At 34.0% G+C, this 18,939-nt stretch overlaps 3 protein-coding genes across 4 annotated transcripts; all 3 read left to right on the forward strand.

Moving 5' to 3' along the window:
- Positions 1-5,774: 5,774 nt before the first annotated feature.
- LOC143548972 (myb-related protein 2-like) lies at positions 5,775-7,555 on the forward strand. Its single transcript, XM_077039998.1, has 6 exons — positions 5,775-5,918; positions 6,064-6,271; positions 6,359-6,435; positions 7,117-7,177; positions 7,282-7,360; positions 7,435-7,555. The coding sequence occupies exons 1-6, from the start codon at positions 5,913-5,915 to the stop codon at positions 7,538-7,540; spliced, it is 537 nt and encodes a 178-aa protein (XP_076896113.1). The 5' UTR covers positions 5,775-5,912; the 3' UTR covers positions 7,541-7,555.
- Positions 7,556-11,916: 4,361 nt separating this feature from the next.
- LOC143548998 (glucan endo-1,3-beta-glucosidase 8-like) lies at positions 11,917-14,821 on the forward strand. Its single transcript, XM_077040017.1, has 2 exons — positions 11,917-12,490; positions 13,670-14,821. Exons 1-2 carry the CDS (start codon positions 12,156-12,158, stop codon positions 14,775-14,777), a joined length of 1,443 nt encoding a protein of 480 aa, XP_076896132.1. The 5' UTR covers positions 11,917-12,155; the 3' UTR covers positions 14,778-14,821.
- A 1,195-nt stretch (positions 14,822-16,016) lies between these two features.
- Positions 16,017-18,721, forward strand: LOC143548973 (PHD finger protein ING2-like). Of its 2 annotated transcripts, XM_077040000.1 has the most exons (7): positions 16,017-16,145; positions 16,242-16,313; positions 17,166-17,356; positions 17,531-17,594; positions 17,703-17,935; positions 18,038-18,076; positions 18,163-18,721. In XM_077040000.1, exons 1-7 carry the CDS (start codon positions 16,100-16,102, stop codon positions 18,265-18,267), a joined length of 750 nt encoding a protein of 249 aa, XP_076896115.1. In that variant the 5' UTR covers positions 16,017-16,099; the 3' UTR covers positions 18,268-18,721. The 2 variants fall into 2 exon arrangements, with proteins under 2 accessions (XP_076896115.1, XP_076896114.1); XM_077039999.1 differs by having other exon boundaries at positions 18,038-18,721.
- Positions 18,722-18,939: the final 218 nt, after the last annotated feature.

Here is an 18,939-nt window from a genome sequence, read left to right on the forward strand (position 1 = left end):
TCACCCGTCATTCTTATTTATCTAGAACTTCGGATGCTAGTCTCACTAGACGCATGTGGACAATTCCTCCCAAGCGTCATGGTGACGTCCTTGCGTTTTCTAGTGTTGGAGATGCTCTTAGTAATGGTCACATGTGTTTTATCTGAATGTCTAGATATATATTGTTGAATGGAAAGCATGTAATTTGTTAAAATTCGATAATGACCTAAAGGATGGAATAAACTTGCCATAAGTCCCTAGTCATGTTGTGCCCACTTATTTAGAATGAATTTCACTAGCCAAGTTGTGGGCATCTCCTAGCTTTTAATGAACTTATCATAGGAGCATTGAACTTGTATTCAAGTTGGCTTAAATTATGTGCTTGGAATATTTGTTAAAAGTTCCTAAACCACTATTAATTATATATTGTATAACAAAACGTACGAACTAAACTGAAAACGGAACTGTAAGGCCCCGTTACCGGTGCCCTACATTGTATGCTGGATTTACTCATAAACGCAGTTCTAAATATCAGAGTTAATTAAAACTTTCGCGGAACATAAGACTTTCATAAAACATTTCGTAACAATCCAAAACTTGTCTTAAACAAACAACTTGTCTTTCAAAAACTAAGTACTTAAAACATAACACGTCTTGAGTCTTCCGATGCCAGCCTCTTATTCAACGCCACGTGTCCCCTCAAGCGAGTTGGCTCATTCTACTCACATGCGTGCATACTAAAAGTCAGCTACGCTGAGTGAGTTCTAGTTAATCACATAACATACAATACATTCATAACTACATACTTTCATACTCTCGTTTATAATAAACTTACTTACCTTCGCACTTTCTTTCTTTCTTATTTACATTAACTGTCTTGACACATTTTTCACTAGGATTTTAATTTATTTCTCAGCGAACTTAACTTTTGGCGAACTTAATATTAAGCGAATTTATTCTTAAGCGAACTTAATCTTGGCGAAGTTAAGCATTCAGCGAACTTAGCTCAGCGAACTTATCGTTAGCGAACTTATACCTTAACGAACTTATCCAGCTGCGAACTTGATCAACAACGAAGTTGATCAATTGGCGAACTTGCTTGCAAGCGATCTTAAGCTTGCAGGCGAAGTTGTTCAGTTGCAGCTACTGTTCATCCCGAACCCTCTATACTCATCTCAGTTTTATCGTTTAATTCTTGGTTATGATTTCAACCAACCCGCGATCATTCATTTGGTCATTTTTAATAAGATTCGGCCCGAAAACGCATAAAGGTTGGACCTTTAAGCTAAAACGTTCCAAACTAAATCTTAGGGTTCTCTTTTAATCGAGCCGCACAGGTTTATGGGTTCATTAGGTTCGTTTTATCACAAAGTTTACAACTTTACGATCCATTTACACCCGATCTAATCCCGTTCTAAGTTTCAAGGCTAAACGTAAACTTTAAAGTAAAACGGCTTACCTTCCGGTCTCGGTTAGCTTGCTTATGGACTCTAGATCTTGTGTATGGCTCGTATAGCAAAGATCTACCAAAAACGAATGTTTGCTCGATCTCGTTTTCCCTCTTTCTCTCTCGGCCGTAAGGTGGTTATGTGTGTGTTTGGAGTGTGTAGGCAAATATGGAAAGATGGAATGAGGATTAGGGTTTTAGGTTGGTTTAAGGGATATTTATATCCATTAAAGCCCACGGACCTAAGGCCCATTACTCTTTAACACATCTTAATCAATTCAAGTCCATAATCTTTTCCTTATTATATGCTCGTTAATATTATTTAACACACGACAATTTAGCGCAACTTCCTTTATTCATTATTAGAATATTTAGGATGTTACAGGAACCTTGGAACATGGATTTTCAAACGTACAAATGTGTATGTTGTCATGTGAACATGGTTCCTTGTTGTAAAAGGTGGTGTTTTAACTGAAGTTATGATCAATATGTGTTTCAACGGTAGTGTTTCTTATGAAAAACAAATTTCAACGTTTGAACAAACTTTAATATTTTTTGTCGTATAAAACATGCTATGCTTGTTGAGAATAGTTGTTTTGTCCATGCAATCATAACACACGCTACCTTTGAATCATGCCTATGAGAACAAGTTGTACCGCTTTTGGTAGTAACTTTGGTATAAGATTCTATTGTTTAATTTTAGAAGTTTAAAATATTATGGATGAGGGAAGTTCTATGCACTTTTTTAACCAAATGTGTTATGAAAATGTTATGTTACAACCTACCCCGACTTGACATGTATTATCTAATGTTAAAATTGGCCTCATTGTCACAATCTGTGTCATCTATGAAACATTAACTTGTCTTTTAGAGCAAAACAAAGTATTTTAACTTTGTTTTGTAAAATTTTATTTACCTATACACAAGATCGGTCTGCATTTGGCAAACTAATGCTTTATTTGTACGAGCTTAGACTTGTTCTACGAGTCATCAATAAACTTTTAGCCATGATGTTTTTTTAACAACGTTTAGAACTTTTCCCGATACCCGAGTGAACCTTCCTTAAATATGATGTTAACTGTCCATACTGAATTTAAGGTTATAGAATCCTGTAGACCTGTACCATACATATCTTAACTTGTATTGTAACTTAAGTTTCCTTGATCTTATTTTAAACTTGATAACACTAAAATCATCTCAGATATAACGTAATAAATGTAGCAAGAATAAGTTTGTAATGCTTAGCTATCAATTGGAACTCCAATAACATCCAAAATATGGAATCTTGATGTCTTAATATTGCAATTCAAGGGTGTGATTATAGCATATTTAGGCCTAGCTTATATTATATATCCCATTAGCTTTGGCAATTTGTTTAACAACTTTTACATAAAGGTGGCATGAGATTCGTTTGCAACAAAAGCCCACCATTCCACATCTTGGGCTCATAAGTCATAACAAATCTTTCAATATTTATTAATAGATAAAAAGATTCGGAAAACCATACTTTTCAAGCTATTGACGTATTGAGTTTTAAATGCTTAGTCACACAACATGATACCTCAAGTTTCTAAAGCTATGAAGTCAAAACTCTTCGAGTAATTATTCACATTTCGGCATACCATTTCATTATGACCGAAAGGCAGATAAACTTTCCGTTTTCAGGCAAAACTAAGTGAACATGAAAGTTGTATCTAGAAAAAAAAGGAAAAATGTAAATGAAAAAAACACGTTTAATGTAACACCCTAGCCAAATTACACATCAGTCATGAGTGTCTGCCCGCAAATGAATTAACATGTTCTTGGGCATTGATGATGGACTGGTGGAGAGCTACACGATTAAGCATGCTGGCAAGTTGGATGAGAGTAATTCCACAACGTCTGGCCTCTCCTTTAAAATCTCCACTTGACAACCAAAAACATGTTTGTGAGCTGGTCGTGGGAAAAACGGATAATATTGATTGATGAGAGACAAATTTTACATTAAAAACGGATTTCAATAATTCCAGCCTCTAAAATCGTTTGATTTATATAAAGAATAGGCAATTCAACCTGTTCCAACTTACACAAAATCCCCCAAATCCGTTTCTCCTACTCCACGATGTAACATACGCCATATTGAAAGGGAAAAAACGCAATTTTCGTGGGATGTCCTACAACGAACAAGGTACCATTTTTTGTTAAAACGGATGGAGTATAATCTTAACCGAAAATAGTAAAAAGGTATGATGTGTGTGGGTGGGAATCCATTTTGTGTGGTCTTGGCTTAACACAACATAACATTCTTGACTTGAGAATAAGACCTATTGGCTTCACTTCATGTAAGATTCCAAGATACTATTCTTAAAGAATCTCTCTATCTATTCTTTCTTTTCATGTTACCATCTCTGAGCTGGAGAATAACATTCCATACTCATTTTCTCTTCCATAGGGCGAGGGTGCGCGGCACATGAGGTTAAAGTTGCAACGAATAAGGAACTAGCGCGTGTCCTTAAGTTAATAGCATGACAAGGTCCAAGAGGAACATGATTCTTAACTATGATACGTTGATATGTTCGTTTATGGGAGCTTCAAAAGATAACTTGAAGAATAAGAGCCTTAAAGAAAGGAAATACAAGTACAAAAGAAGAACAAGTGCCCATGTTATAGATTCTAAAGTGGGATATAACATGTAACATTCTGCTTTCATACCAATAATATTGGTTTTTTTTTAATTTATTTTTTAGTTGCGCGAGTGAAGAATTCATAGGAGGTTAACCCTCATAGATTGCTTCACCTAAGCATGTTTTAACTATGAAACTCTCTTTTTACCACAGTCAATGCGCTCGATGGTGTTTGAGGTCGACGGCGATGGATCTAGAAACTTTAGAAACTGGGGCAAAATTTCTTTAGGCTCAAACGGTTCGGATAAAAAACCACTAATAAAACGAAAAAAATAATAAGTAGATTCTAATAATCACCTAACATAAGTTAACAAATACAAGAGAAAGTGTGTGTGTGTGTGTATAATTTAACTAGGGTAAATATAAAAGTAGTTACATTTGAAGAAGTAAAACAAATACAAGTTCATGAACAACTAGCTTATCAAATACACACAACACACACACACATAAACGGGAGGGTTCATGAGAAAAAATGTAGTTTACGAAGTTAAATATATGTATCTCATATGAGATACATATATATAGCTTACAAGTGCTACATATACATGTGTGTGTGTGTGTGTGTGTGTTAAGTTTGTAAGTATTAATTTTTTAGGGTAGATTCGCCCCTAACATGTGGCTTATTCCTTATGAGTCTCAATATTTCTTATGCCCACATACGATATATGGAAGATTTGTCTAGGGTACTAGTACATATTATTTACATAGGAAATTTTGGAAATATATATATAGTTATATGGTTTTTCATTTTTAAAGTGCTTTGTAATTTGTAAGTAAAATTACTAAAAGTATGATATTTGATCCTTCAAGAATGAGTACATGAAGTGAAAGTTGTGACAGGAGATGAAAACTGATGTTGGTGTATAAATGCATTATGAATCCATTATTATTACATGCGCGCGTGTGAAAAGATTCATATCAGATGTGCTTCTACTCACCAAATGCAAGTATGGAGTAAAGTACAACCCGTTATTCGACCGTTCATTCTTTTCAAATGGACCCATTTCTTGAAGGCCAGCCGGCCGTCTGTTGCATACTTACCGAAGAACACAAAGATCTTGGTAGAGGCCCCACAAGATTTAAATACTGTTTAGGCTGAATAAGTACCAAACATATTGAAGGGGACAAAAGGGAATGTGTTCTTGTTCCATGCCTGCTCTCCAAGAAGAAGAATCTATTCATTTTTATTATTTCTTGTTGTGTGTATATAATTATATATTCCAAGTTGTAGATGCTTTAGTCATTAGTCAACATAATAATAATCTCCTTCCATTTCTACAAATTTAACTCAAGATCTTCTTTATGTCATTATCTATATCCTCAATACAGAAAGATGAAAGATATGTGTCATTCATTTCATTAATACTAATGTTACGAGAACTAATACGCGCTTAAAGATAGTGGATACCCGCATGAAAAATATTGGAATAAGGTTCTTTTCACTTTACAATATTGTGGATCTATTCTGGAACCCATTGTAAGGTGTTAAGAGTTTTATAGTGCAACGGAATTATAGATTTTGGTCTCGGAATAATAAAAGTGAGTTTATTTACATGTCGCCATGAAGATTGGATGGGTGTTTAGAGTTATTCCTTCATTAGATCTGTCCAAGATTCTATGCTTCACTTGGAAAGCACCCCTTCTACCCCCCCCCCCCTCCCACCCGTTGTCCATTTTCTATATATAGCGAGGTGAGCGTGCATACCATCAACATGTGGATAATAAGTTATAGATAAGAGGTGTTATAGTATCAAGAGTTCAAGACACATATTTGAGAATACACAAGAATCAAATTTCAAACTTTGAAGAGATCATATTAAAGCATGCAGGTATGTATAATGTATCAAACCGAGTATTATTTGTGTTCACCGGTCATGTTACAAAACGTTTCGTTATATGATTATTTTATATTGCATGCATGATCACTTCCTAAACAAATTTGTTTGCTAAAACATTTTTTTTTGTTTTATAAAGATGTATCATCATCATCAAGAAGGAAAGAACATTCATTTGACACCAAGAATGTCAATTACACCCGAAAGACATTTATTTCTGCAAGGTGGGAATAATGGAGAGGACTCGGGACTTGTTTTATCGACTGATGCTAAACCTAGACTCAAATGGACACCGGATCTTCACGAACGATTCATAGAAGCGGTTAACCAGCTTGGAGGAGCAGATAGTAAGTGCATCTTTTGAAACTTTATAAAAATAATAAAAGAAAGAAAAGAAAAAGACTTGATGGTTATTGTTTTATTTTTTGTTATAGAGGCTACACCAAAATCAGTTTTGAAGCTAATGGGAATTCCTGGGCTTACTTTATACCACTTAAAGAGTCATCTCCAGGTAAGAAAGACATGTTAATTATAGTTGTTTTGTAGTTAGAGGTGGCAAAATGGACGGGCCGGGCTGGTTGGTTGGTTGGCCCGAAAGATGTTTAGTCCAACTTTTTTGTGTTTTTTTTACTAATAGTTGGTGTATAAGGTAAGGAGTACAAATACCATAGGTTTCTATTTTAGGTGTGGTTTTATAACACGTCACGGACCTAACACGAAATTAGAGGGTTTTATTTAGTATAAACAGGTTTGAGTCAGTTTCAGCTCGAACCTGCGAACCCATTTGGTTAAACGGAGCGTCTTCGTGCCAACCTGGTAGATTCACGGGTTGACCGTTTAACCCATTTGTATTTTATTTTATATTTTATGTGTTTTATGTCATAACTAAATTGGTTGTGTATTTAATGCCAAAACTTATTACATGAAAGAAAAATTAACATTAGGTTTTATAACTAGAATATAATTATTTTATATACATTTGTATTTTGTTGTGAAAATGAAATTTAAAAGTACTAAAAAAATCAAGGCAAACAGGGTGTGTTCAGGTTCATATGTCTGACACGATTTTCAGGTTCATGTCACGTTGGGCCCACCAACCCACAAACACGACATGTTTAGCATCTCTAGTTCTTAATGACTTAAAACAGTTAAACAAGTGCACAAAACTAATTTGCATTTTTTTGTTTGGCAGAAATACAGGCTGAGTAAGAACCAATGTAGGCAAACTAATAGTGTTGGCACAAACAAAGTTGGTAAGAACTCTAACAATCAATTCAAATCTTTTTAATATGTTTCGAAAAAAATTTGTAAAAGAAAAAAAAAGGATGATTCATGATAACAAAGATTTGGGCTGCAGATACTGTGGCGGGAGATGCGGTTAGTGAAACAAATGGAACACGCATGAGCAACTCGAGTGTTTGCCCTCAAACAAACAAGTAAGAAACAGTTGTTTTAGTTATTCAGTTGTAAGTTAACGTTTGTTGTTCTAACGGTATACTTATCCACGCAGAAACCCGCAGATAAGTGAAGCCATACAGATACAAATTGAAGCTCAAAGAAGACTGCATGAGCAACTTGAGGTATGTATCAATATATCAATACAACTTATAGCATAAAGAAAATCTAAAAATGTTTGAAAATAATCAAAAACTTTTTAAAATTTATCTATAAATGTTAGTAAAATTGTTTGAATATTATCCAACAAAAAGTTTGAAAACAATCTAAAAATGTTTGAAAGTTATTTAAAAATATATGAAAATAATCAAAAACTTCTTAAAAACTATCTAAAAATGTTTGAAAATTATCTATAAATGTTAGAAAGTAAAATTGTTTGAATATTATCCAACAAAAAGTTGAAAATAATCTAAAAATGTTTGAAAGTTATATAGAAATATATTAAAATAATTAAAAACTTCTTAAAAACTATCTAAAAATGTTTGAGAATTATCTATAAATGTTAGAAAGTAAAATTTTGTGATTATTATCCAACAAAATGTTTGAAAATAATCTAAAAATGTTTGAAAGTTATATAGAAATATATTAAAATAATTAAAAACTTCTTAAAAACTATCTAAAAATGTTTGAAAATTATCTATAAATGTTAGAAAGTAAAATTGTTTGAATATTATCCAACAACAAGTTTAAAAATAATCTAAAAATCTTTGAAAGTTATATAAAAATATATTAAAATAATCAAAAACTTCTTAGAAACCATCTAAAAATGTTTGAGAATTATCTGTAAATGTTAGAAAGTAAAATTTTGTGAATATTTTCCAACAAAAAGTTTGACAATAATCTAAAAAAGTTTGAAAGTTATATAAAAGTATTGTCCACATAAAGACCGATCTAATCATTGTTGAATAATCGATTCAATTTTCAAAACATTATTGTCCACATAAAGTCTATTTACGTGGTCTAATTATCTTCTCACATTGAGACGCATATCATACGAAGTCAGTTACAAAATGAAGTGATTTACACAGGTCAATAACTTAAATCATCAAAGTTAATACAAGATAAACATCTATAAACAAAGGAAAAAGACTAAAAGTATCTATAAGGCCGGGGAAACATAACTCACAACTTGTTAGTTTATCTTACACAAAAAGGTATAATGTATCATTTTTCACCAAACCAAGAATTATAACGTCTACCATTTGAAAGTCAACCATCAAACCTAGAATCATGCCCATATGAATTTTCATTCAATATGGTGTATCATACCCATAGTCAAACATCATATCAAAAGTCAACCAGCCAACAGATCGAATCATTTTGTATTTAGATTAAACCATACCACTATCACATTAAGTACTACAAACTCAAAGTACAACAATCATTTGATTAATAAACATTTCCACAACATACACACAAAATGTTAACAAAGTATATTTAGATAAAACAATGTTTTATCATTTTTGGTTAAAAGATTAAGATTGAACCCTCGGGTGGGCAAAAGTGAAATTGCACTAATTTTGACGTTATTTTACTAATCTCGTGAAAATAACGTTAAAAGTGACGGACGGTTAATCAGGCATCATGTAGTGGCGTTGATAGCCGAAAGACAAGGGTACATGCACCGATCAGCCGGTGTCCCGATGATTGAGTGCTATGTGCCTTATGTCCAAGGCTTGATGCAAAACTACTATCGAGCCGGGGGTCTCACCGGAAGCAGCCTCTCTATCCTTATGGGGTAGAGGTAAGGCTGTCTACATCTTACCCTCCTCAGACCCTACCATAGCTTTGCTATTGGTGGGATATACTGAGTACGATGATGATGATGATGATGATGATGATGATGGTTAAAAGATTAAGATTAAAATAAAATTAGTGTTCAAGATTTTTTCTCACACTTCTAGCAATAATTTCAATTATAAATAGATCGTTCCGTTATATATAATATGTTTATTTTTACCCTTTTATACATTTTATTACTACTATAATGGACGTATTTCTAAACATACATTCATTATTCATAAATGTAGAATTGTAGGACCTACTCATGGCTAGGGAGCTCATTTTGTGATAGGTATGAAAAAACAATAATCTTTTTTCTCTTGATGTTAACAGGACATGACACTACATATTTAGTTATTGCAATTCACGTTAGAATGTCCATGACCCATGTGTGTTTTTTATTTTGAAATAACGTTTACTCGCTAGGAGCCAGAATAACACAAAGACGGTATGTGATTACAATGGAACGAAGTGGCCCTCGAAAAAGCTTGAACATTGACTTCCTCAAATACCTTGCTATCGAAAATAGCTTTGTTATTGAATATCTTGTTGTTTCTTACTTTCCAAACACATAAAACACTTGACAACTACACCGTATTTTTATTTTATTTTTTGATACGCATCGTTTATATCTATCGCCACCTCCTCTACTACCTCCATACCGTGGTGAAAACAAATATATTTGTTTTACACTTCTTAGTTATTCATGATGAGATGATCAGTTGTTTCCATGACTTCCCCGTCGCTTACATAGTTTGTATCGTTGACGTCCACTCCTCTATTTTATAGCGCATCAAGTGTAGGTAGCGTATTTCTAATCGCTCTCCATCCCATGAATCTTACTTCCATTGGGATTCAATTTGACAAACAGTTTACTTAAAATATCTTACTCAAAGAAGTTGTTATCACGTGCAAAGTTAACGATTGAACGAAAGAAAGAAGAAGGAAATGACACTAACATATGTTACTTCCGCAGTTTCACTCATCACTGTTTCACAAATCAGATTGTATGAAATCCAATATTACGATTGAAAATTCAAAACCGTTTGTAGTTGCATGTCGGAAGTTGAAATTGATGAAGCAATGTTTGTCTCAAATATTGCATTATTGCAAAATGCAGCGTATTTTAGTTTTGACAAGATTAATTATTTATATTTAGGAGAAATCCAAGTGCTACCAAAATCCTTTATCAAAATTATCTTGTTTTTACTTTATCACAATCAGTGGCGACTCTGAGAATTCATGCGGCAAGGCCAAGCCGAAAAAATGTGAATCTTAAATCTTAATGAACTAAATAATGTAAACTACTTTTTTTTAAAACGACGATTAAAGTTAGCAATAAACATAACAATTAGTAAAATTATGGTAATAAAATGAGCTTTTGACATACCGAATTTTGTACAACCTGACTTGTGGGATTGTGGTCGTGGAAGAAGATCAATTGGCATCATTTTTTTTTTTTTTTACTTTGCCTTTGTTCCCCCCCCCCCCCCCCCCCCCCGTCAAATAAAAAAACCAATAGTTAAATCATTAATTAGTTTACCAATACAATTGAATAAAAATCTTTGTTAGAATGAAATGTTTGACAATTTAATCTAAAGTAATAAATGCTTGTAGGATTTATTGGATATGGTTATTGTTGTATTTAAAAAAATAATAAATGAAGTTTTCCATAAATATATTAGACTATTCTTAATTTCTTACTGTTAAAGGCTTTGCGAATGACTTATCAGTCTTTACATCTGTTAAAACACGTCTCTTCATCCCTCTCCTTTCGAACACATGCTCTACCCGCCCCAAACAACCATCTCCGGTCATACCCATATCCTCCCCGGGGCCTCTTCACTTCAAAAGTACACAAATACCTAATGAATGTCTTATTGTAGATGTTTTTTTCCTCTCATCCTACGACCATCCGCACTCAAGGCATTATACAACGTTTTGGGTCCAAAACAATGGGGGCACACCCCCCCCCCCCCCGGGCTGTTTTGGGTTTGGTGTTTTGATTAAGCGTTTCCAACATAACGTTATGTCAACACAAATTTTAAGGGTTTTGTGTGAGTGAGAGAGAGAAAGGCGTATTGGGGGCTTTTCCCATTACACCCACTTTTTGCAAAATACCCAAAATCTGACTAAATGTCATATGATGTAAAATACCCGAATGTGACTAGTATTGACTACGCATAGTCTAAAACCAAAAGAATTGCACCATGTGGTTTATACCAATGCCACTTATATCCTACGTCGACAATCAACAGACCCACCAGAGTGGCTTACCCTCACATCAACCATCACAATTTTGTACTCCCTCCGTCCCATTATAAATGTCTTAGTTTGACTTTTGAAGTCTTTCTTTTGCAACCTTGACCGGAAATAATTTTGTTTGTGTCATATAATACTTGATGAAAATTATATCAATGTAAAATACATTTAAAACACAATCCTTTCATATATTTTACATCAAGTATTATATAACACAAACAAAAATATTGTCGGTCAAAGTTAAACAAGAAAGACTTAAAAAATCAAACTAAGATACTTACAATGGAACGGAGGAAGTATTAACTAATCTTTTACAAAATTACGAAAAAATTCCCCAAAAAAAACAAACAAAACCGAATAATTTAAATTCAAACCCAAAACAGTCACCCACCCTCTTAACCAAACCCAATTAAATACACACAAAACATCTTTATTTATTTTATTTCAATTTTTGCTGCATAATAAATTAATAATAACAATAACAATATTAAAAAAACAAAATCCACTAACGTTCATTTATTCAATATTCAATTTCAAACTCTCCATTCCACACTATAATAAGCATTCATTACTCAACTCCTTCATTCATTCACCCACCCACGATCTCACTGTTTCTATCCAACAAAAAAACCCCAAAAAACCGTCAATTTTGACCTTAAATTCGATCCAAACCCTAATTTCAGATCTGATTAATACTCAATCTGGGTTTCCGGTGAACATAATTACATAAACATGTTAGGGGTGAAATCTGTAATTTTATTATTGTTGACGGGCCTGTGTTTAAATTGGCCGGAAGTTGAGGGGCTGGGAGTGAACTGGGGCACCATGGCGACCCATAAACTGGATCCGAAAACAGTGGTGCAGATGTTAAAAGATAACGGGATTAATAAAGTGAAGCTGTTTGACGCTGAACAGTCAACCATGAGTGCACTCGCAGGGTCCGGAATCGAAGTCATGATTGCGATTCCGAACGACCAGCTCGCGGACTTTAACGATTACGGACGAGCTAAGAAGTTTGTCCAAAGGAATATTACTCGGTATAACTTCAACGGCGGTGTTAATATCAAGTAAGTGTTGTATTTTATGCTTTAGGAGTTGTATGTTAGGTTGTGTTTGGTGCATTAGGAGTTGTATGTTGTTATGTTGGTGTAGGAAAGGTTGGTGCTTTAGGTAGTTGTACGTTGTGCTTTGTCATGTACACGTGTGTAGCCCGTGTTTTTTCTGTGTGTGAAAATTATTGTTATCTGTTTATGGCCCAAAGGTGGGACTGAAAATGACTGGTTTGGTTTGAGTGTTTTAGAATCTTGTTTGTTGAATTATTTGGTGTTTTAGACTTTATGTTTAGATTCTTTTAAATGTGACCCGGTGGTAGGAATGTCTGGTTTTTTTCGTGCAGACTCAAATTCGATTTCTATTTGTCACTTTTGGTAAGTTATGTTAATGGAGGATTTGAACTAGGCTTTGTGCATGGTTGTCAGTTTGAATTCCGAGACCACTTGTGTTTGTCCCACCGTGTGTTACACCCGACAGTTCTGCTCCTGTGGTGGCACATCGACTGTCAAGTGGTGGTCGGTGGTTTGGTTTCCATGATAAACACCCAAGCCAACCTTTGAAGCTTGTATGGGCTAGGTTAAAAAAACATAGTCTGGTCAGAGTGGGGTAACGGGAGTCTCCAAACTTAAGAAGTGTGATAGTCTAACACAAGAAAAGTCACCGTTTCAAAAAAAATTGTTTTAACATTTTAAATAAACACAAGCTAAACTTGCTTCATATTATATTATATATTTTAGGCTAGCTTGACATGAAAAATGACGCTCGTAACGTTTATTTTCGTTACCAAAGACAATTTCATTTTAAGGAAAAAGTGTCCTCTTCATATAAACGAAATTAAAATCGAATTTATCATAGAATTATTATTGTTGTTCAGAAAAAAGATAATCGTTATCATAGAATTATTATTGACCAATGAGATGGTTCGAATTATTTAAATCGAATTTATCTATTTGTAAATTGTAGTTAACTATTTATAGCATTATTGGTTTTGTAAGGTCGGTCAGACTGCTGGTCCCGTAACAAGATTATCTAATGTTTTTCCTTTTATTATTATTATTATTTGTAACAGATTATCTAATAGAAAATACATTTTTCATTGTGTTATTGTGTCATTGTGTTATTGGTATATGTTACTCATGTGAATCATGTGTTTAATTATTTAATGTTTTTCCTTTTATTATTATTTGTAACAGATACGTCGCTGTTGGCAACGAACCATTCCTACAAACATACAATGGCTCATTTACCAAAACAACCTTCCCAGCCCTTCAAAATATCCAAAATGCCATCAACGAAGCCGGGCTCGGTGACAAGATCAAAGCCACGGTACCATCAAATGCCGATGTTTACGGTTCTCCAACCGACAACCCGGTCCCGTCCGCGGGCCGCTTTCGGCCCGACATAAACGACCAGATGGTTCAAATGGTCCAGTTCCTAGCCAAAAACAACGCCCCGTTTACCGTCAACATATACCCGTTTTTAAGCCTATACGGAAATGATCACTTCCCGATCGACTTCGCCTTCTTCGACGGTGCACCGCAGCCCGTTGTCGATAACGGGATCCAATACACGAACGTGTTTGATGCGAATTACGACACGTTAGTGTCTGCTTTAAAGGCTGCAGGGTACGGTGACATGCCGATTATTGTTGGCGAGGTCGGGTGGCCCACTGATGGCGATAAAAACGCTAATATCAATATGGCGTATCGGTTCTATAACGGGCTTTTACCGCGCCTTGCTTCTAATAAGGGTACCCCGCTTCGGCCCGGGGCAATAGAAGTTTATCTATTCGGGCTCATTGACGAGGATGCGAAAAGTATTGCCCCGGGAAACTTTGAACGGCATTGGGGTATATTTAGATACGACGGGCAGCCGAAATTTGCAATGGATATTTCGGGCAGGGGGCAGAACACGTTTTTGGTACCGGCACAAAACGTGCGGTACCAAGAGAAACGATGGTGTCAGTTTAACCCGAATGCGAAGGATTTGAGTAAGCTTGGGGAGAATATTAATTACGCGTGTACTTATGCGGATTGTACGCCTCTCGGGTATGGGTCTTCGTGTAACGGATTGGATGCGAACGCGAATGCGTCGTATGCGTTTAACGCGTATTTTCAAGTGCAAAATCAAGACGAGATGGCGTGTATTTTTCAAGGTTTGGCTATGGTGACCGAAACGAATATATCAACCGATACTTGCAGTTTTAATATTCAGATAGTCGGGGCGTACTCGTCGGGTTCTCGTGCTTCGGTTTATTTTTTCGTGTATGTGATTATTTTTATTTTGGGTTTGTTGTTATAGATTTTGGTTTTTTTGCGTGGATACGTAAATTGTTTTTGGTTTTATTGGTGGTTAACGGTTTGAGGATTACATTTGTTTTTGTTGAAACTTTATGTGCCGAAAGTTTTGTGAAAAAAAACACTGGTTATTTTTTCTTTCTTTTCTTTGTTGTAACATCATGGAAAGTTTAGAAAGTCTTTACTTTGTGCAACTTATGACATTAAAGGCGTTTTTATGCGTGTGTTTGCCGTTTGGGCATTACTTTTCGATCTTTGTCACACTTTTTAATAGCAAGTCTTGGCAACAGTGGTAACAAACTAACAACTAACGCTTCTTGACAAAACTTGAGGCATATTTAATTATGTTGGTCACCTTAAGTTTAGCTATATGCCATTAGTTGTTAGTAGGAGTCAAAATTTCATAACTTCAGTTTAAAAGGTGGTGTATTTTGAATTTTTAAACCACTTTCTCTAATGAAATAATCACAAAAAGAAACTCAGATGTGATCACAAATTACACATGTAACTACGTTTGTTATACTACCTTTGTGTTCGAGGTTTAGTGGGGTTTTCTATTTTTAAATGTTATAAGATGCCACACAATTAAAATTTATCTTGTATGTTTTTACCTTCACCCCTTGTCGTGTGTGATTAACGAGTCGCCGAGACACTTAATAGAAACAAGTATGTATTAAAGAATGTTATAGAATATATATTGTTAGAGTTTGATTAATATGTTACAATAGCTAGGAGATTATATTTGATTATTTTTTCCTGTATTTATTTTCATTGTACTTGTATATATAGTTGATCAATACTACATTACATAGGGTTTTCATTATTCTACAATATGCACACATAGACTACATAAACAAAAGCAAATCGATGCAAATATCATAATTGTGTAAGAGTTTGATTTGATCTTATTTACCTATGCTGATGTGATTTTGATCAATATTATTTTTCAAAAATTTTCCATTTTCTCTTATCATAACATATGACATGCAAACACATAAGCACGACATGTAATTGTTATGTGGTCTACTAAAGTAAAGGGATTTATAAGATTAAAATCTCGGTTCTTTATAAATAAAAACCGACCCACTTTGATTTAAGGCCAATAATTCAGTTAAATCAGTAGACAAAGTGTTATGTTAGTTATTAATGGTTAAATCAGTTTTAATATTTTATTATTTTGGCTTCCAACATTAGATACATTGTTAAATCAGTTATTAAGATAAAGACAAAAGGTAACCACTGAAAACGACGACGTATTCATTTTCCCTAAATATTGATTCTATTGATTTCAAAATCTGTAAACCCTAGAACAATCACGCGCCAACTATGGCGATCGCGAGAACAGGCGTCTTCGTAGACGATTACTTGGAGTGTAAGCTTTCATTTCATCGATGCATCAATCGAATCTCAAATCGTTAAAATTTCTTCTGATTTCGTTCGTTTTTCGCGTTGAATTTGGTTATTATAGATGCAAGCACATTACCAGCAGAATTGCAGAGGCTTCTCAACACCATACGAGAACTCGATGATCGTTCGCAATGTATATGTTTAATTCATTGTTAAACTGTTAATTACGCCTTATAAACATGTATCTGTGTGATCTGAAGCTTTAATATTGTTAGAGGATTGATTTGAACGATTAATAATTTAATATTATGCATAAAGTGAAGGAGAAATTGAAGATCAATTGATAGATGTGGATCATGTGGTGTTGTAATTTCTGTGATTTTAACATTAATTATTAGTTTCTTATTCGATACAATGCAATTATGTAGTTATGCAACCTAGGGTTTGGATCAAATACAAATGACTTTTATCGTGAAAATTGTACAAATAAGTAGAGTAATTATTATTACACTAAAACTTCTGAACTAGGGAAATTATTATTACATTATTTTATTTTTTATAACATAATTACAATAGTTCAAAACTGTAAGTACTCTAGTTATTTGTACGTTTACTATGTTAATTTTATTTGTACCGGATCTCACCCCATGCAATCTAATTGTGTACTCTGTTCACATTTTTTCATGACATACTTAATGTTATGATGCTTATATCAGAACTTCAGAAGGCATGTTGCATAAATGTTCCAACTGTATGTTGTTATGAAAATTGAAAAGTAAGATGCATTTATAAAATGTTGAATTTATATGTAATTTAATGTTTCCAACTGTATAATACTGGTTTGGTGGTTAAGTGATCATGTGTTGATGATAATATTGGTAGTCAAACATAGAGTACTATTTGCATATTATGCAGGACTTTGTTAGGTAGAAGTAGAAATATAATATGTTCTTTTGTAAGGAAACAATCTAGAGACTAGAGTGTGTGTATTTGTTGGAAAATAAAGAGATTAGTGATTGTTAATTGGGTTGTTTTTGTGTTAAAGCAATGATAAATCAGACAAGGCAGCAGACAAAGAACTGTTTGGATATTGCCACTCAAAACTACTATACAGGCAATCAAGATGACACTGAGATGGCTTTTGAGAAAATGAAGAGAGAGATTGAAGCAAACCAAGATAATGCTTTAAACCTATGTACCGAGAAGGTCCTTCTTGCTCGCCAGGCTTATGATCTCGTGAGTTTTTATAAAATGTATTCCATTTGACTGTCTATGGTGTCTTATCCGAATTTACTAGTTAACAACTATATGCCACTTCAAATTGTTTTATCTTATTTGGAAATATTATTATATTATTTATCTTTGTGTTTATTTTGTATTTTTTTTTTATTTTGCTTTTTTGTTTTTCAGATAGACAGTCATGTTAAACGCCTTGATGAGGATTTGCATAACTTTGCTGAGGATTTAAAACAAGGTTTTAGTGCAATTGATCTAGTTACTCTCTTTTACACATATCAATGTTTGAGTATTGCTCAAATGTCTAAAATACTCCATTAAATATATAATTTTTGGTTATTTGCAGAGGGAAAATTACCAGCTGATGAACCTGCAATACTTCCACCATTACCTTTAGTTCCTAAAATCGAGAAACGAAAGTTACCATACTTCACACCTCAATCTAAGAAACATGATTACAAGGACCGGGATTTTGAGCTCATGCCACCACCTGGCGGTTTCAAACAAGATTATGCCACCCCTCTGGAGATTGATCAAACAATAGATCCAAATGAGCCCACTTACTGTGTTTGTCATCAGGTTCTTAATTCTGTTAAAATGTTAATAATTTCAAAGTTATGTGTTTTATCACTTTATGTCATTTAGTAAAATGATTTTGAGTATTTTATAATTCGTGTGCAGGTTTCTTATGGTGATATGATTGCATGTGACAATGAGAGTGTAAGTTGCAGTGATCAAACTTCTATTTGGTTTCTTATTATATGGTCAAACTTATTAACAAAAATGTTGTTTTTGGTGTTTGATAGTGTCAAGGTGGAGAGTGGTTTCATTACTCGTGTGTTGGGTTGACGCCAGAGACGATGTTTAATGGAAAATGGTTTTGTCCAACTTGCAAACAACTTCCGCTTTAACAATCAAGTTTATGTGTTGTATAGCACTTCACAACATAACCAAGATTCCAAATTTGAAAATGTGGGTAACAGAAATCTTTTATGACAAAGGTGCAAAATGTGATGTAAAACACGAAGTTGTAGCCATGCATTATATTTTTTTTAGTAATTCAATTACTTTACAAATCATAATAAACTGTGTTTCTTCTTCTAGGGTGGTAATTCATGGCATGACATGAAAATAGTCAGACTTTGGGTAATTAGCTAACAGATGTTTTCATTAGGTGTGTGCATAGGATGGTTCGGTTCAGTTTTAAGCCCTAAGTGAACTGAAACTGAAATTCAGTTATAGGATTCTGAAAACAGGTTGATTGTGGTTGGTCAACTTTGGCTTAGGGAGTACGGAAACAAACTGCCATTGTTGTTTATGTCTAAAACTAAAAATTGAACCATCAGCTATTCGTTCGGTTATGAGTTAATGACTTGATGGGTTTTTTCTGGTTTCCTGGTCTTCCTAAAATACTTGCAAAGCAATAAAAAAACTTTCAAAAGCATATAAGGGAAGCTCAAACTTTAGATAGGGCTCTAAGTGAGACTAGTTCAAACTTATAAGTCATACGAATCGAACTAGATTTTAATTGGGTTCAATTGGGTTAACTTTTTTAGATAACATATTACTCGACTATAAAATAT

Source organism: Bidens hawaiensis, unplaced genomic scaffold (assembly GCF_021521415.1).
Source record: "Bidens hawaiensis isolate Kalapana, Puna unplaced genomic scaffold, B.hawaiensis_p1.1 tig00015346_1, whole genome shotgun sequence".
Lineage (NCBI taxonomy): Eukaryota > Viridiplantae > Streptophyta > Magnoliopsida > Asterales > Asteraceae > Bidens > Bidens hawaiensis.